A 20,539-nucleotide genomic window follows, 5' to 3' on the forward strand; every position below is an offset into this window, starting at 1 on the left:
AGCTGTCCAAAGACAGGAAAGGGCTATGGGGCGATTGCCAAGCAGCTTGGTTAAAAAAGATCCACTGTTGAAGCAGTTATTAGAAAACGGGAAGAGCTAAACATGACAGTCAATCTTCCTCAGACTGGGGCTCCATGCAACATCTCACCTCGTGGAGTCTCAGTGATCCTTTTAAGGTGAGGACACAGCCCAGAACTACATCAGAAGAGCTGCTCAATGACCTGAAAAGAGCTGGGAACACTGCCACTGTTTCCAGGGTTACTGTTGGTAATACACTATAACACCATGGTTTCAAATCAAGGTTATCCCGAATAGACCAGCACATGTTCAGGCCTGTCTAAAGTTTGCCTATGACCATTTGGATAATCCAGAGGTGTCATGCGAGAAAGCCATGTGGTCAAATGAGACCACATGGCCAAAAGAAATTGTCCTGTTTTGACCTTGGAATTTGGTTAAAAACGACCCAATTTGGGTTATTTTTATTAATGGACCATTTTGTGTAATGAAACTATTTTTTCTTCATTTTCATTTGTTTATTTTTGTTTTTTTAGAGTTAAGGGTACCCATAGGAAGAATAAAACAGAGGATTACATTTCTAACATCAGACTTTAGTGTTAGTGTGCTCATTTCAGTTGTTGAGAAACGTTTAGCAAGTTTTTAACAAGCTGATGGCAACAAAAGCTTTGTTATTGCTTTAAAAGTATCCTAATGTTTCTTGCAGTCACATGTGTAAAAAAAACATTTCAGGTGAAGCAGAATATGAGATGCTTTATTGGAGTTGGAGGATTTGGCAATAGATCCTGTGTACAGATAATTTGCCACAAGTTGTCTCTTTGTTGCTTTCTTCCGTCTCATTTTTTTACACAAAGCAGCTCGAATCTAAACCTGTTCACCCTCAGTCAGGCTCCAATGGGTTGCGTGATGGTTGACGTAGGTGAAACACAAAAGAGAGAATGTGAGGTGGAGAAAAGGAGGAGGGGGGAGAAGAGGGGAAGGTGAGAAGCCCATAGCTGACAAACAGACAGTGAGACAGGAAGAACAAAAATGGAGAGTCTATATAATCTAGGATTTCTGATTTCTCTTGTTAGCATCATAGTATAGTCATCCCTATATTCTGCTTGAAAAACTGAAAACACGTTTGGAGGGGAACCTTTACTTTTTTTACCTCCCTCCTCTATCTTTGTGCGTGGTTTGACCACTTTCCACCGGTGGCCCTCCTTCTCGCCGGTCTTTAGTTGTAGCAGCCATGTGGATGCCACTGCATGTCCCGGATGCGTCTAATAGACTGCATCTGAGGGCATCGAGCACCAAACTCATTGAAATGCCTGTAATCACCCTTCTCCAGCACGTACTGACTGCCTCGGTAGCCAGGGAACTGATAACCAACCCAGCTGGAAAAAAACAGAGGGAATATTTTATTAGAGAGTTGCAAAACATTCAGAGGGAATACTCTTTATGAAAAAAAAACGCATAAAACTATGAGAAGAACTGCAAACAAGTGTAACATGGTGAAGGAGAGTAAAGAAACAACTGAATGGATAGGCTAATATCCAACAAATGGAAACATTTTTCAATTTTAATACAATATAGATCTTTAAAACAAAAGTTAATCTGGAATACAGTTTTTTTACAGTTGGATTCACTGCAGGAATTCATCAGAGAGAGATGAAAAATCTTTTCTCTCATTTGACACCAAACACTGATGCTCATCACACGCTGACTGAGCTGTTGATAAAAAAAATTATATTCCTCAACTCAACTCAGACTTATCAAACTAGGCTGCTGTTAGAGATTGACGTCACAGGGACAGAAACTGAAAGGCTTTACTCTCTTTCAATGCCACTGTTGCGAAAGAAAAGTTCAATCATTTCCAATGATCCATTGCAAAATGGTAATTCAATTCAAATAAGCACCCAAACAAAATGATGTGCCAACTTGAGGATGAAGGCAGAGTTTCAGATGCAAGGGCATTCACAACTGTGCAAAAACTAAGGTTTATTTTTTTATTATAATGCTTTAAACTTCTAATATTTACAATTCACATTAAGTTGTTTTTGTACTGTTTAAACACTTAGGCAAATATATTTGATTACTTTGTAGGTTTTTGTTTTGCATTTGTGCCTTGCACACGCCTGTCAAAACATTCAGCTACATGTACTTCATTTACATTTATTTCAGTTGCATTTACTTACTCTCAAGAGTATGACATAATACTTTTACCTTTTACTTGAGTCATTTTACTATCAAAAACTTTTACTTGGATACCACTGGCTGTTTTAGTCAGGTATTTTATTTTACTTTACTTATTTATAGCTTTGACATTAGGGAGGAACAATGGTATATATAGACACTATATATTAATACAACATTACCTGTATGTGTAAACAGCATAAAAATGTTCAATTCAGCTGGTAAACGGGTTTCTGCTAATAAGCCCTGCCAGTAGAGTTCAGCTTTTGACTGTACGATCATACATCTACACCCCATTCAACAGGCTTAAGCCTTAGCCACATGCAGCCATTAGGAGGTTGACCTGTACGGGTCCACCAGGTTTTGAGGTTTTCCGTGCTTATTGAGAAGAGCAGCTGCATTTTAAGAGGAGCACAGGTGTGTCTTGCAGTTCCCTCGATGCTCATACGACCACCTCAAGGACGTCATGAAAATGGGACGTACCATTGTTGGGTGTGTGCTAAGTGTATCGTGAAGTATTTTTAAGGATAATGTAAGATACACGCACTTATAACTTACAGATGATGCTGTCGTACGGTGCCCTTATGTCACACTTTAGTACTTAGTAAGGTGCGGATTCTGACTCCTTACTGACCCCGCACAAACGCTGAAGGCACAGGGTGTGCAGGTGATACGGAAGTGCCTGTAGGACAAAAACTAAACTCTGATTGTCTAGTTTCCTTATTTCTAACAGTCAGAAGGCACGCAAAGAGTGCAAACGGAACGCAAACTTATCAGGTGAACAGCACTTACAGACTCCTTGTGCTGTGCTCAGGATTTGGGGGGGTTGAAAAAATGTAAAATCGGATGTGCTTGCGTTTCACCTTTTTCACCCTTACCAAACCTTAGTTGAATAACTGTTCACTACGACCTTTCACCTGCAACATGCCTGTAGTAAAAATGTGCATTAACATTTTACCCTACAGGCTCACCGAGTTCTACGATCTAACAAAAATTTTGCGTGGGCCACCAGCATGGCCCGTACAGGTTTGTCCATGTGACGCCTGCAGACAGGCCCTATCCACCTGTAAAGGCAGCTGTGACTACGGCGTTGACGTGTTGACGAATGGAGGAATTGTGACATCACAGACACAAGCAGCCAACTTGTTGTTAGGTATTTTAGGATTGTAGCAATAACGTGGATGGCAAATAGGGTAAAGCCACAGTGTATATTTTCATTGCAGGTTGTTGTTGCTGAGAAGAAGTGGATGTTTCTTTTTGTTCAAGAAATTCCAATATCTGGCAACAATAGTAATTTCACATTTTCACAAGTTCTAGAGTTAGTGTGAACACAGTAAATAAAGTCTCAATGACAGACTTATCTCTGACTCTTTTGTCTCACTTAACACATCTTAGAGTTTGGTGCACCTTATATGTGACAAGTTTCACTATAGGCCATTCCTTACGGGGGCACCTTATAATCGTATGTGCCCTGTTGATGCAAATGGATCAAAATAGCTCACACAATGTGATTCATTAAATGTGAAGCAGAATTGTAGCCGCTTTTTTGCATCTACATTTTGCCAATCGTTAACCTCTTAAGACCCGAGCTCTTGTTTGAAATGCCTTTTTTGATTTCGTAGTCACAGGTAATCAGAATTAACTACAGTGATAATAAAACCCACAATGTGATGTGGGTTTTATGTGGATGCCAAGTCTCAGGACGTTAAGGGAGGTAGGAACCAACTAGCACAACTTTATGCAAAAAGGCCAACAGTCATTGTAGCATAGAGGAGTCACACCACTACTAAGGAAACTAAGAGAAAACATCTTTTGAAAGATTATTAAGGCATAGGTTATCACATGTTTAGCATTTAAATCTTTGTGGTCTGAATAAGTAAAGAGCTGATGTGGAACTGCTCATGATAATCAGAGGCAACTTTAATTATGTCTTTCTATTTTCACAGTCTTACCCCTCCTTAATCTCTCCTGTACTCTTTTTCCTCTCTAAGCCCTGCAGCAGCTAACATTGAGACCTGTCACCCCTCTTTGGCCATTATCAGTGTCAGTACAGGCTGACCACTTCCTGAGAGTGGCCAGGAGTTGACCCAAACACCCAACCCAGTGACTGTGAAAGAAAACTGGACTAAGGGACTCCTACCCTCTTGTGTCCCAAATAGGAAGTACCCATTGGCTCCAAGAAGCCAAAATCCCATACACTTCTATAGAGAAATAAACAGTTGTTACTCAGTCATTTTATTTGTCAGAATAACCATTCTTGCTCTGATACCTTTTTAACATCTTCTTGCTAATGTTATCTATATTTTTTCTTTATCACTAGTTATTCAAGTTATTAACTGACCAATCAGATGCCTCAATAAAAGCATGTGGTGCCCACCGGCCCCCACCTCAAGCATTGAAGATGTTTGATTGACAGATTCTCCTGAGCTTTCGGTGGAAGGGGTGTGGCCTTCCAACAAGCTTACTCCTGATTGGGAACAGTAGTTGCCATAGGAACCTTGACTGAGACCAACCAATGCTCGCTGTCGTCGTATGTCTCCAGGTAGCGGCATCTATATTGCAGAAAAATGGTGACCAGGTTGGCTTCATTTCGCTGGAGCCGGAAGTAAGGAATTTTCTGTGGGTGATGTCACACTTACTCAGTCCAGTTCTCTTATACAGTCAATGATCCAACCCTAGAGTGTGTATCACAACAAACTGTGCACACCTCAAGCATTAAAGATCTCAGAACTCCTCTAAGGTTGGGGATTTGGCTTGTTGGTTCTAGCAGCCCAAATTTTGGTTATTTTCAACCCTCCAATATTCTCTGTGATCTAATTTTTACATAAAGTGCGCTTCCTTGTTTGTGATCTTTGTAAATCAGGCACTAACTGTTAATAGTTAAACTCTGACTGTGGCCTTTGTGTACAATCTCTTGTCAGCTGCCTTTACACACACAGAACAGTGTGACAGCACTCACGTTCCACAGCTGACCAAGATGCTGCCCACTCTGTCTGTGAAACCATAAGAGAAAAGGCTGGGAACATCATCGTCCATGATCTCCATCTTGCGACCTTTGTACTCTCCAACTTCATACAGACAGATCTTGTGCTTCTCAGGGTCCTGCAGCAAAGTGGATATAGAAAAGAAAAAAGCAGATGACAAACCATAAAAAGAGAACACATTACAGGTGGAAGTGAGTGAACACCGTATAGAATGAAGGGGTTTTACCATTCGCACAGGTCTAAAGGACAGCAAGTAGTCATTCTTCTGACAGTTACTCCAGGAGTCCCAGCGAGGATACTCTCCTCTCTCCAAAATGAACATTTCTCCACAGAAGTTCATCTGTTCAAAGCCCACAAAGCTGAGGAGAAAATAAATTCAAAGGAAAAAGAGGAAAAGGTTTCAGTTGGACAATTTTAATTTGAAAATCAAGCTTCCCTTGAAATTTTCACCTGACTGTGAATTGTAGACCAACTTTAATGTGTGCTTTTTTGTTTGCAGTAGGGTAAGAATTTTTAATTATAGCAAAAGAGTGTGATTTTCCAGACCCAAATCAAAAAGAGTCAAATTTTAAACTCATTTTAACACAATTGTATTTGTTTGAACGCTCTTAATGTTTCTTTTTTTTTTTTGTCAATGAAGTTCCTTTTGTGATGTGAACTTCAAAGAAATTGCTTTTTTATACCACATAATAACATGTTCATCTAGTAGCAGAATGACTCACTATGTAGCTTTCCTGTAAGTATTGAAACAAACACCTTTGCTCTAGAATCTGTGACATCACTTGGGAAACAAGCATTAACTAACGAAATGCAGAGAGCCTGATGTCACCTAATGGAAAGGCACATCTCTGTAATCACCTGCTCTCTGCATCAGGGAGTGTGATTTCCTGCGGCAGCTCTTACAAACGTGGGCATATGAGTTCCATTACGTATTTCTGCTACTTACGGCCCACAGTGGACGCGCAGGGAGCGCACCCTGTCCATGCCCATGTCACACACATTGACACACTCGGCATTGATCTCCATGCAGCGGCCCTGGAAGTTCTCCTGATCGTACACACACATCTGAGAGGGAGGTGGGGGAGAAATGAGACAAAGAGAGGACGAGTCGGTGAGGTTTCTACAGAGAAAACGCAGTGTAAGTGTGTTACCGCGTTGAAGCGTCTGAACAGGAAGCAGCAAAGATAACACATGTGGTGTAATGACAGCTATTCTCCCAGAAACTTCACACATTTTTCTGTCAGTCTTTGCTGTGACCATATTCTTTCAGAGCTTTAAAAAGCAGCAGATTGTGGCAGCAGACGTCAGCTCAGTAGGTAAACTGTTGGACTCACTACTGCACCCTCACGACTGCAAAACATGTCTGAAGGGGTTTTTGTTGTTGTATAAAACAAACAAACGCACAAACAAACCGTGCGGTGGCGTTGTGGATGCAGCATACCTTGTAGGACGTCATGCCCATCTCCGATTTCTTGCTCTGAGCAGCTTTCCCATCAGTCTGGGAAGCAGACTTGGACTTCTCTCCTCCAGCAGACATGACTGAGAGCCAGAAAGAAAAACTGCTCTCACTCTCACTTTACTCTATGCCAGTTCAATGAAAAAGGCTGCAAAGAGTGTGCACAAATGTTCATTTAGAACCAAAATATCCCAAAAGAAAAAGGTGGAAAGGTTATGAAGAAACACACTGCACAAAATATGAGCAGAAACTTGTGTTAAGTCAAGACAAAATGTTTCACACATGATGCAGGACAGGAGCGTCCTCTTCAGAGTTTCTCCAGCAGTCTGGCGTTAAGGACTGTGCTTGGCCAAACGTTGCTACATTCCATTTCATATTCAACCTCTTAAAGGTTTTGTTTAAAATGAACAGGAAAGGCGCGTAAAGTTCACTTGTTAAGTTAGTGAAATAGTTGGATGTGACGCCTCAAATGCTGCAATATTCATTAGGCAAATGTAACTCTGTAAGATGCTGCCCTAATTAACCCTTGTGCTATCCTAGGCATTTTAACATTGGGAGTTGGGTCATCTAGACCCACTAGACAGTGCGCTGAACCTTTTTTCTTCAATGATTTGTGATCTTCACTGGTGTCCATGGATTACATGAAATCTTTCCACCTTTATCCACCTTTGTCATGGTAGGAAGAACACGTCAATGTAAGGGTGAGGTCATCTAATTATGTTAAAAACATAATTTAAAACACATTTTAGGATACCACCAAGTAAAACACAACGAAAACGAAGAAATTGTCCACAAACATTAGTACTGACACTGCAACACATGCGCATGAGAAAGTACTTGTCTCACTAATCTAGAAAAATGTAGAAAAAGGAAAAATATTGTGTGGATAAAAAGGCAACCTTAGTTCTTACAAAAAGGCTAAACAAACATAAAAAAACTCATTTTGTTGGTATGCAACGTATATTTAAAGTTTCCTTGTAAATTGGTTTTATATTGTTTAGTATAAAAAAATATGTTTTTTTCAATCCTTCCTATTCAGTGTTTCAGAAAGATAAGATGATACATATTTGTACGATTGTTATTTATATTTGTAAAAAGATACGAAAATGTAAAAATATAGAATTAGGCACAAAACGCATAGAAATAAATCATCATACTCGTAACCATAAAGATATTTTTTTAACTACATAGAATTATCACTGTGTAAAAATCGCTGTACAATAAATAATGTTGCCTTGCCTAAATTGTTGTTGTTATGTATGTATACATATACATTTGTTTCAGAGCTAGTTAACTTAACTAGTATATCTAGTATGACTATTCAATCACAACAAATTACCTAATCTCATGAAATTAAGATCACATACAGGAGCACCAAAATGAACTGGAGGAAATCCCAGTTTAGGCATTAGATCAACATTTGACTCAACATTCAGGTCAGTTCCTTGACATGTTTCTGCCATCTGTCGTCTCAGTTTTGGAGGATATTTGTCCACCGTCTTACCTGCGGCAATGTGTGCGTACAGGAGTGGACTCTGGAAGGTGACGGTGCTGAAAAGGGACCCGGCCCTTTGTTGCTTTTATATGCTGGTGCCCAGAGAGAGGGGATTACACGCACAGAAACAAAGTTGCTGAGCCCACAGAACAGAAAGCCCACCATCATCAAAGAGAGCGAGGCAGGCAGGCCACAAGCAGAGGGAAGGAGGAAAAGGACTCCATGTTTGGACTTCCACAACTCAATCACTCTAACCTCACAAAAAGTACACAAAGTTGGAGCGAACTGAAATTCAAGCAGCTTCAGAATTAACAGTCACGTACTGCTGTCAAGGCATCATAATAATGGAAGTCCAGATTCAGAAGCCTGTAAGAACTATACTCCTCTGTGGATTTAGTGGTGTAATAAAGAGGCACTGGGACAAAAATAAACAGCAGAAGCAATAAACTGTCTGAAGCAATAGCATTACAGCACCCCCTGAATGAGTTCAATAACCAGAATCTTCCTCCTGATAGCAGCAGGACAAAGCTATTAAATTCCCTCCCTCCATCTTTTCCTCCTGCGTGGGTGGGCCTAAGATGCTGACAGAAAGTCCAGCTGTCTGCAAATGAGCAGACAGCTGTGCAGGAAGGGTGATGGGAAGTGTGGCGTCAGAGATTCAGAGCAGAGCAGGGCATGAAGAAACAGGGCCACAGGGTCATCTGGACCCCACAAGACAGTTTTTGTGATCCTCACTGGTCTCCATGGATTACATGAAATCCTCTCCACCTTTATCCGCCTTTGTCATGTTAGGGAGAACACATCAATGTAAGGGTGGGGTTATCTGGACTCCACTAGATATCACAAGGGTTAAAATGGACAGTGTGGACACCTGCCGAAATACAGACAAATAAACATACCATTGGAAAGGCAACAGAAATCTTGAAATTTTGCTTTCTTCACTGGTATCTTGGAGCCTCTTCAAATATGTCAGATTTTATAAAGTAAAGAGAAGTGTGCATTTGTAAATCTGCAATAGACTGCCATGCAAAGTTTAGCTTGTAACAATTTTTTTCAAATCTCAGCAAGCAAAACTGCAAATGGATAATTCATTTTTGGTCACTTTTTCAGCAGCATCAGAGAATCTAAAACCGTGTCAGATGTTTTCAGAACTTCAGCGCCACACTCTGCAGCTGACCTCCTGCCTGTGTCAAAACCTGATGCAGAATACTATTTATTATACTCCCCTGTCTTGAAAAAGGTCAATTTAATGTTTTTTTTCCTCTACTTCTAAAACGACAGCATTTTCACAACAATATCTGCAAGGGTTTCCATTACCTTTTCATATTTTATTCTTTAATTAAGTTCTCCTAGTCGCTTCGTCTATACAGTGCTTCTTTTGCTTTCACAAATTGCAATGTTCAAAGTAGGTTTATAATTAATTCATTAATTTTTTGCTCTAGTCCAGTTCCATGAGCTCAAATCTGGTCTGTGCATACACTACGTTACAAATTAATATGCCAATGATATATTTCTATGGTTTTTCTAAATACTCAATGCGAATGACAGCATAATCTTTAAGTCACAAACCATTAAAGTATATGTTAATAGTTATTGAAAACCTCCTAAAGATAACATTATTTTATTCAAAAATAAAAATCTTAAGATGCACTGTTCCACATTATTATTATGCAATTTCTAGTTTCTAAAGAACGGAAAATGGTCATTTGTTGAATTTGCTGCATTAGGTCGTTATTTACTCCAGCTATTCCAAACAAAAACATCTTAATATGTCCCATCATTTTGTCACATATTCACAATTCGTGCATCCATTGTTCACTCATTAGTGAACAAGACTGTCTTTATGGACTGTTTGTGAGAGCTTTCTGCATCCGTTTCTGCTTGTGAGTGTTGTTTAGCCCTTGTGCTATCTTGTGGGGTCCAGATGACCCCACCCTTACATTGATGTGTTATCCCTACCATGACAAAGGTGGATAAAGGTTGGAGAGGATCTTCACTGCACACCAATGAAGATCAAAACTCATTGAAGAAAAAGGTTCAGTGCAGTCCCTTGGAGGCACGTTAACGTTGGACACAAGATAGCATAGGGGTTGGGGTGGCCAAATAGAAGGTTCATGTCTAGCTGCAAGCCTCTGGAGTATCCTACACCTTGATGTTTGTGCGACTCCAGATACACCAACTGCTTCTAATATGTGCTTGCTACTTTATGATGGTATTTTAGCAGCTGCTCTCTTAATCTGATGTATTAATCAGGCAGAAACCTTCCTCATTCTGCCTCCATCTGCAACAACCCGTGTGTGGTCTGAATCAGCTTCAAATCTCTTAATAGTACGATGTTCACGCTTACGTTTTTGTGAAACATCCAAGGTTTTCATACCTTGTTCAAGGCATTTATCTATTTCATGTTTTTTTAGCAGCAGAGATCCTTTTTCTTCTTTCCTTGAAACTGTTGACCTGCTTAATAATGTGGAACGTTCTTCTTTAGTAGTTTGTCCTTTGGTTGAACTCACCTGGCAAACTATTTGTCACAGGTGTTTAAGATTGATGTCAGTGATCCAAAGAGCCCAAAGACACTATATCATCTATGAGTTTAACTGACAAACAAAGAATTTGATCTTTTTGACACCTAAATACAATTTGCATAATAATGTGGAACTCACTGTAGTTCTAATGTATCTTTCCATCAGAGGGGAAAATGTGTCTGCATGTCAAAAGAAGAAAAGTTCTTATAAGGCAGTTAGAAAAAACACTCTTGACATGACTTGCTCGTACCTGAATTGCCACAGTTTGTGTTTTTGTGGGTTGCTCTGTGCTTTCCAGAGAAAATTGTAAACATCCACCTAGTTAAATACCTACATCTTATTAAATGGGAAATAAATGGATAACTGCATAGATCTGCCTTAGTTCTTTGGAGCAAACCTTTTGCACAGCCACTCCAAATCCTCCTCATTCTATGCCTATAGCCTTCCATTGTTGCTCTATAGGATGGCTCTGCTGACCTGCATGGATGGACCACAAACAGCCTCGCATTCACCCCCGCACCTCAGTGGCCGTGCTCTATATGATGTGCTGAGTCGGCAGGGTGCGAAGGGTTGTAAAGACAGAAACAGAGGGCGCGCCATGCTTTGCTGTCAGCACACACGGAGCAGAAGCTCCGGAGAGCCAGGATTCTTACCAGCAGGAAACTGACGAGTTAACTAAGACGGCTCTGGGGTTCATCTGATCTTTTCCGCAAATTGAAATGTAGAACGCTCAGGTTACAGTTTGTTAAATGACTTTGTTCATAAACACACGCATGCGAGCCAGCTTGAATTGGTGAGTTAAAGGATAACATGCACATTTTGGGCCTCGAATTAAGTTTATTGGAAATGACTCAATCCTGTTGTGAAGTCAAAGAGAGGTCATGGGAAAACAATATTAATGTGGTTTAACAGAGTGTTTTCATTCCCCTTTGGTGTTCCTCATTCCATATGACAGTTACAATGACGTCAGGTGACAAATAGACCTTTGATTATGGAAGTGATAAATGCAGAATAAAGACACCCAGACGTGTGTCTCAAAGTTCCCTTATTTTATATATGAAACCCCGCCTCACAGACTCCAACCCCCAGAAAGGGTTACCATTGAAGATCTCTCTCTTTACGTGCTCTCCCGCTAGTTTACTGCCCCTCACACCCCAACCTCACATTAAGGTGCAACAAAAAAAGCGTGCGATGTCAGAGCCACCCAGTCGTACAGTTCTGATCCAGATGCCAACTCAGATTAAAAAAAATTGTTTGCAAGGCGGTTTATCTGAATGGACCGGAGCAGGAAGCTTGTGCCCGAACGTAGTTTCTACATGACAAATGTGATCTTATTTCATCTGCCGCCAATTCACCTGGATTTAAATCAAGAAAATCAATTGAATCCTTACAATTTTAAGCTTACTTTTCTTTATATATGTCCTCCATCATGACATAAATGCAACAAGAACATGTTAGAACACCAAAAACGTCATTTTCACTGGAGTGAGTCTTTAATTACGATGGTATTATTTTTGTTGTTTTTTTTGTTTGAATTTGTTTACAATGAATAATATGGAATGTTTGTTATCCAATTTAGGAAAATAACTTTGTATATTCAAGTTAACAAGCCAAATGTGAGATCTTCAATGTAAGGTGTTGCCACAGTGACATATAACGAAGGCTAACCTGCTTTTTAATCATTTAATGATGATCCTTTTTAATTTAAAAAGAGCTAAAGGCCTAAGTGTCCTTCAGTTCACCCACCCTAACCCCTAACACCGAAGGTTGCAACAAACTGATTTTCCTTAAAATGCACCCAGAAGTCAGTATTCCTCCAGTCCTGGTCATTTATGTTCAATATATACCCTTATGGCCTCAGTTTCTTGCAGAATTAGAGGCAGAGCATCATCCCATTCTGGGGTAAAGAGTTATATCTCACACTGGGTCTTTTTTTCTGACAATCTTGCAAAAATTGTCCAATCTAAGGTAAGTTGGGCAAAGATAAAAAATATGTACATGCGGGCTTCCAGTGCGCAGCCGCAAAGATGGCAGCTTAGAGTCTTCTCTCCTCCGACATTTGGAATTAAATTGCCCTTCAAACTCGACAAACGATATCCAAAGTGATTCCAAGAGATGGAAAAGGGCAAGATGTGGACCCGAGACAAGCAGGCTAAACTTAAGCCAAAGAAAACCATGCAAACTGCCGATTTTCCTGGAAGCAACAGCCCAGAGTGCCCACGTGCTGGTGTTAGCAGCGCATCGCCGGCTAATGCTAACGAAGACGAGCCAGATGAAGAAATCAACCTAACAACAATACTGACAGAAATAAAAAGTTTCCGCCAGGACAACAAACAACAATTGAGAGAAATTAAGGAAGAGATTAGCAAGGCAAAGATAAGGCTGGACGAGGCGGAAGAGCGGATTCTGAACGCTGAGGAGAGGCTGCAATCAATGGAAGAAGTCATGGAGGAGCTGGTGAAACTTCAGTCACAGCTAGAAACTCAACAATCTGACCAGGAAGGAAGGGCCAGACGAAACAACATCAGGATCTACTCTGTGGCGGAGGGCTCCGAAAATAAATCCCCATCAATGATACACTTTGTCGAAGAGCTGCTTAAACAAAATCTGTCATTAGCGGAAGACAGAAACCTCCAGATCGAACGAGCACACCGAGCCCTGGGTCCAGCACCACGAGAAGGGGGGCCGCCGAGATCCATTGTAGTAACGTTCCAAAGTTACAGAATAAAAGAGGAGATTCTACGAACGGCGTGGCAGAAGAAAGGATTCATCTGGAAGGGCGGACAAGTAAATTTTGATAACGACTATGCACCGAGCGTGCTTAACAAAAGAAAAGAATATGCAGAAGCAAAGAAGGTTCTGAAAGAAAAAGGGATCCGATTTCAGACCCCCTTCCCCGCCAAACTTCGAGTTTTCTACCAGGACGGAACTCGTGTATACAACTCTGCTGAAGAAGCGACGAGAGAGATGGCAGAAAAAGGATTACCGGTGACCGTGCTGAAACCAGCGGAGACGCTGTTGGAGCAGATCAGGAGGCTGACCTGGACTGTCAGCGGGGGACGAGGACAGAGACGGCGACAAGGAGGATCATCATACAAGGACAAGCTTGAAAAGTTCAGACGGGGCCCGCAGCAGGAAGACATGAATAAAAACTAAAAAACAGTGACAACAGCAGCCCAGATGAGTACACATATGCTGCAGATTTGACCATGATGGGTAAATACATGCTGATTCTTGTTTTTATTTTTATTTAATTTCTCTCTCTGGGTAAATGCATCCTTTCTTGAATTCTATTTACTAAAAGTGAGACAGAAACTCTTTGGTTTACTTCTGAGTAATGATTTTTATTTTGTTTATTTTCATTATTATAAAAAGCCGAAATGAAGGTAACGATTAGTCGGAGGGCTGAACTTTGAGCTGTACACTCACCATCAAAGACTTTGTCAGAGGGCCCTTTCTTAAAAGAGAGATTTTCCCTCGGGATGGCTGCATTACAACAACAACAGGGTTCTCAGAGGAACCCCACCTTTGGAAGTTCTGAGGAAAATTTGTGTTACTTGAATAAGAGCATTTTTCTAACTAGTTATCTTGTTTATCATTTGTTGGCTGCAGTTCAGAGCAGCCTGAAAGCTGTCTTTCCCTCATCCACTAAAATCCAGACACATCACAAAAATGATGGTGGATAAAACTATAAGAATAATTTCCTATAATGTAAATGGTATGCTGAATCCTATTAAGAGAAGTAAAATATTTTCAAAGCTTAAAAGGGAACGGGGACAAGTGGTTTTCCTACAGGAAACCCACCTAACAGAGGCTGAACATGAAAAACTGAGGAGAGGGGGCTTTAAACACATTTTTTACACATCCTATAAGTCAGGACACAGAAGAGGATCAGCTATTCTAATATCAAATCAGGTTCAATATGAACACATTTCAGAGACCAAAGATAAAGAGGGTCGATATGTAATGATCATAGGAAGGATTGAAGGGTCTTTGGTAACATTATTTAGTATATATGCTCCCCCAGGAAGTGATTGGCAATTTTATAAAAAAGTGTTCAATATTATCCACAGAATCTCGCGGGATACTTATAAGTGGAGGAGATATGAACATAAGATTAACAAAGATGGACTCATCTGGTTCTAGTTTATGCCACAAAAAACCTTTAGTTAACAAAATAAACTCAGTCATCAAAGAAATTGATATAATAGATGTTTGGAGGGAACTGAACTCAACTAGCCGGGACTACACTTATTACTCAGCACCACAATCAACTTACTCCAGAATAGACTATTTCTTTATGTTTGGAAAAGATCGACACCGAATCCAGTCATGCGACATAGGAACAATAGATATATCTGACCACGCACCAGTAGAAATGCTAATAAATATCAATGACAAGCCCAAATCTACAACATGGAAATTAAACCTAAGTGTACTAAATAATGCAAAAATAAAAGAAGAATTGGGTAAAGAAATAGAAATGTATTTTGAAGATAATGATAATGGGGAAGTTTCCCCAACTACAGTGTGGGATGCGTATAAAGCGGTACTAAGAGGAAAAATAATTTCGCTCTCCTCATCGTTAAAGAAGCGTAAACAAGACAAGCTTAATCAATTAACATGTCAACTTAAAGATTTGCAAAAACAACATAAAATTGGAGCGAAACATGATAACGGAACAAAGATAAAGAAACTACAAAATGAGATAGATGAGATATACTCAGAAGAAGTTAAAAAGAAATTGGTTTTTCTAAAACAGGGATATTACGAAGCAGGAAGTAAAGCAATGAAACTATTAGCATACAAATTGAGAAAACAACAAAAAGATAACACAATCACTAAAATAAGACACTCCGGAACAGAGGAAATACAATATAAACCAGAAGATATCCAAAATTGTTTTGAAGAATATTACAAAAATTTATACGCACAGCCAAAACTAGATAACATAAATGAAATAGGAACTTTTCTTGAATCCTTAGATTTACCTAAGGTCACACAGGAACAAAATAAAACCTTGGTGGCAGAAATAACGGAAAACGAGGTGAAGGCTGCAATATCCAGGCTTAAACCACAGAAGACTCCAGGTCAAGATGGCTTTCCAGCCGAGTGGTACAAATGTTTTAGGGCTCAACTAACTCCTAAACTTTGCAAAATATGTAACTGGGTACTACAAAAGGGAACAATCCCCTCCTCATGGAGGGACGCTATAATTTCAGTGATACCAAAAGAAGGAAAAGATAAATTAGATTGCAAACAATACAGGCCAATATCAGTGTTAAACGTAGACTATAAAATATTTATGTCAATATTGGCCAGAAGAATTGAGAAGATCTTACCTTCACTTATTCACCTTGACCAGACAGGATTTATTCATCAAAGACAGACCCATGATAGTTTGAGAAGGACACTACATATTATATGGAATATACAACAAAATAAGACACAAGCAATGCTTATGGGGTTGGATGCAGAGAAGGCATTCGATACAGTTAGATGGACCTTCCTGTTTAAAGTACTAGAAAAATATGGCTTACATAAAATTCTTATTCAGGCTCTACAAGCTGTATATAATAACCCCACAGCAAGAATTAAAATTAATGGTAGTCTTACGAAACCCTTCACACTGGAGCGTTCCTGCAGACAGGGCTGCCCATGCTCACCACTTCTATTTGCTTTATTTATTGAACCCCTCAGTCAATTAATTCGACAAGCCAAAGAGATAACAGGAGTGAAAATAGGAGGACAAGAACACAAATTATCATTATTTGCAGATGATGTATTAATCTATTAAACACAACCCCTGAAGTCTTTACCAATATTAATGTCATCCCTAAAAGAATTTGGACAATTATCAGGCTACAGATTAAATGTCCAAAAAACCCAGATCTTAACTCTCAATTTTAATCCACCAAAACAACTTTTGAATAAATATGACCTGATATGTACTACAAATACAATGAAGTACCTAGGAATTAACCTCACCCAAGATATTACTAAATTATTTGATGCTAATTATGCCCCTTTAAACTTAAAAATAAAATCTGACATTTCCAGATGGACTCATCTACCATTCCTTAACTTATCTTCAAGGATAGACACAATTAAAATGGTTATCCTGCCTCGCCTAATGTATCTTTTTCAGATGCTACCAATTGAAATAAAAGATCAGCAATTCATTGAATGGGACAAGATGATTTCACGTTACATTTGGAAGGGTAAGAGACCCAGAATACGATACAAAGTAATGCAACTGTCTAAGGACAAAGGGGGTATGGCACTACCAACCCTCAAGAATTATTATTATGCGGCTCAAATAAGACCACTTGTAGGTCTCTGCGATCCACAATTTAGAACAAGGTGGAAGGAAATAGAAGAGGGAGAACACACAGAACCTCCCATCCAAACCAAGATAGCAGATAGTAAACTGACAAATAACTCTGACGAAAACCCATGGCTAAAAATATCACTAAAAATATGGCGGAAAATAGCTAAAAACTGTAGTTTGGAGGGAGCAAAAAAGGTGCTGCGATGGGGAGCATACGACACAGATTTTATACCTAACAGGACAGACTCAAGATTTAAAATATGGAGAACAACAGGAGTCACAGCATACTGCAACCTAATAAAAAAGGGGGCAGTAAAAAGTTTTGAAATGTGTAAGAAAGAATACAGTTTGGAGAACAGGGATTTTTTTAGGTACTTACAGATACGACATAGACTGAATGGGATCCTGGCTGAGGGATCAGGAAAATTAGACAATGACATACTGAAAGTGTTTATAACAGCCTATACTTCTGGGGGCGGACGAAAAATAATATCCAAACTGTACAAGGGTCTACAGGACTCCCGATACACAAACACTCATTATGTTAAGAGTAAATGGGAACGAGAAGGAAGATTGCACATCACTGAGGAAGAATGGGAAAATATCTGTAAATCCCAATGGAGAACCACTCATTCACATAGTTGGAGGGAATTTGGATGGAAAAGCATCATCAGATTCTTCATCACCCCCTCACAAAAGAGGCATCAAGGTGTTGGTACAAGCTGTTGGAGGTTATGTGGCTCATCTGAAGCCAACCACTACCATATATTCTGGGATTGTCCTGTACTCATATCTTTTTGGCAAGAAATCCATAAATGTTTGGAGATGACATTTCAAGAAACCTTTCCCTTTAATGCCTTAGCTCTATACCTGGGAACAGTAACACAACACATGCAGTCTGCAGCAGACCAATATTTAATGAGAATATTGCTGGTGGGAGGGAAGAAGGCTTTGACAAGAAAGTGGTTACAACCTGATGCTCCAACAGTAGATGATTGGTATAAAACAATACATGATATTTATGTTATGGAAAGACTGACTTTTGCAATAAAGACGCAAACAGATAAAGGTTTGAGATGGTGGGCAAAATGGGTCAAATATATTGGACCTCTTAGACCTGACCTTCTTTAATTCTAACAAAAAATAAATAAATAAATACTTCTCTATTACAAGATAACAGATAATGTGGGTTTATTTGATTGATTCATCCTTTTTGGATAAGAGTGTGATTGACAGCTGCTCTGTTTTTGTTTTGTTTTTTTCTGTTCATATAAAAAAGAGGGGAAGAGTACAAAATGATCAAAAACACGCATTCTGATTTACTGACAGAAAATATATTTGATGTAAAATGGTGTTTAACTTGGAAACAATGTAACAATGATGTAAAAGTTGATATTCCCTGTCAAAAATATAAATAAAAAAAAAAAAAAAAAAAAAAAAAATATGTACATGCTTTTTGATTACTTTTCTCACCACTACTAAGCAGTAGAGTCCTTATGAATAGTATTTTTAAAGATATTTGACAGTTTGGATTTGTTACTACAGGCTAAAAAAAAATGTTACGTTGTAACTGCGGCACCGTATCTAAACAGCGTTCAAAACTCGCATATTTTGTTTCAAAACTGCTATTGCACAGATTATTTACAGTCAGTGTTGTGGTGGGGTAAACGTGATTTCTGTTCGTCATTGTTCTTGAGGTCTGTTCTAAAAATGAACATGGCTTCATTCTATAGAAAGCACCATATGGACGGTGGTGCAACGCTCCATCTGTGGATGGTGAAGACAGACCTGGTGAACAATCTGTACCAGGTGATCACACAACCATGTTGTGCAGAGATGCAGCTTGTTTGGGGTCTTTATGAATCTAACTGTCAACACACAGATCAAAATGCTGCTTATTTCTAGATTGATTTCTTCTTTCTAAACTAGGTGATGAAATCAGAGGCAGTGATGGAAGCAGCAGTGACGAAGACTCTGATGAGACGCATCAAAAACATCTAAGCACCAGAGCTGCAGCTGCAGGAGGGAAACCAGCAGCTCCTCCTTTCTGCTGAACAGCAGCTGAAAGGAAGAAACAATGAGGTGCAATCAAAGTCATTCCTGCACAGGAAGTCCACACAGACGCTGAGGGACTCCGACCAGAGCTGGTACATTTCACAATTAGACTGAAGCAATGCAGACTTTCTGCATTGAAAGGACAATTCTACAGAGCTTTGGGTTTATAATGTGTTTGTTTTAGTTCATAGTTTATTAGTTCTGTCAGTCATTCAAGTAAAAATACTGAGTTGCATGAATAAAAGTCTTTTCATACTGGAGATGGGAACAGGTTTTTTTCTTTCCATAGATGCCTGCTATTGTTGAATTGTGACAAACTTAAAATTATATCTATTTTGTCAAATTTACCATCTCATTCTAACTTAACATCTACTTGAATAAAAAATCATGATTGAAAAAATATTGCTTATAATTGGGAAACAAATTCCGGCGTTAAAGGGTTAACTGTCATGGTGCCTCTGTCAGACTCCTCCCCCTCCAGCTCTGCTCTGCTCCTGATCACCGCCAGCTGTCGTCACTCAGCTCATCACCCTCTGCTGCTCAAAAGGAGACCCAGCTCTGGTTTTCAACGCCAGTTCGTTGCCCCTTATGGTGACTAAGCCTGGTCTTGTCATGCTATGGTTGAATATTGTCTTGCTCTCGTTCTGGCTCTAACCATATTCTCCTGCCTCAGGAAAACCACTTCACGAGTGACGTCAGTTGGACCCTCTACCAAGCTTGTTGGAAAACCTGAAGACCTCTTGGCCTACGCTAACTGCGCTAACACCTCCAGCCACGCCACAAGCCATTGTCCAGTCCGGACCTCTTCTAATCAAAGCCTAAACCATCCTGGAAGAAACAAATCATTTCTTACCTGCCACTTACCTGTCCTAATTCTGGGTTCGCCACGCTCTGAAAATCGTGACATTAACAACTTTTACAGACTGCAGATGTGCACACACTGGATGAATGGATGGGTTGACAGACAGGTGGATTCTGGCTTGCATATAGGATCCTGACTCGCAACAGGGGTAAATTTATTTGAAGACATGGACACTAAATCCCTGCAGTCCTATGCAACCTGGCAAGTCTGTTTCCATCACCAACAATAGTGTCTCTGAATAAAAACAAAATATTGCACTAAGTTCTAGCTGAAATATTTAGTGTTAAATGTAAAAAAAAAAAGATATCTGTCTTTGACAAATTGCACTGGTTTTAAATGTAAGATAAATTTTGCATCAGTATAGATTCCATAATGTAAAGAGACTATGCACTAAACCAGGGGTCTGCAACCTTCAGCCGTACTCGTCCAGACCTAGTAAGAGCCGCAGTAAGAGCCGCAAAGTCTTGTTTTACTCCTTTGGGGTACTACTTTGTATTCATTGCCTATTTACTGTTTTAATAAATATGAATTACATTTCTTCTTTGGCATGTATAAAAACAGAAATATAAAGAGTAACTAGCATTTTCCCCAAATGTGAAACAGTTGTTTACTGTTCACAGAAGCTCATATGACTTCCTTTCAAA

The 20,539-nt window shown here is 39.6% G+C and overlaps 1 protein-coding gene and 1 long non-coding RNA gene across 2 annotated transcripts in view; one reads left to right on the plus strand and one right to left on the minus strand.

The window, feature by feature from the left end:
* Positions 1-20,197, plus strand: part of LOC110015951 — a 50,422-nt gene extending 30,225 nt beyond the window's left edge. The window contains exon 2 of the long non-coding RNA XR_002874023.1: positions 18,908-20,197. This is a non-coding gene — a long non-coding RNA (uncharacterized LOC110015951). The remainder of the gene's footprint in view (positions 1-18,907) is intronic.
* LOC101165285 (beta-crystallin B1) lies at positions 749-8,289 on the minus strand. The gene is made up of 6 exons (XM_004066122.4): positions 8,135-8,289; positions 6,616-6,713; positions 6,121-6,239; positions 5,401-5,533; positions 5,150-5,292; positions 749-1,391 (listed from the first exon to the last, which is right to left on the minus strand). Exons 2-6 carry the CDS (start codon positions 6,709-6,711, stop codon positions 1,232-1,234), a joined length of 651 nt encoding a protein of 216 aa, XP_004066170.1. The 5' UTR covers positions 6,712-6,713; positions 8,135-8,289; the 3' UTR covers positions 749-1,231.
* Positions 20,198-20,539: the final 342 nt, after the last annotated feature.

This window comes from Oryzias latipes, chromosome 1 (assembly GCF_002234675.1).
Source record: "Oryzias latipes chromosome 1, ASM223467v1".
Classification (NCBI taxonomy): domain Eukaryota; kingdom Metazoa; phylum Chordata; class Actinopteri; order Beloniformes; family Adrianichthyidae; genus Oryzias; species Oryzias latipes.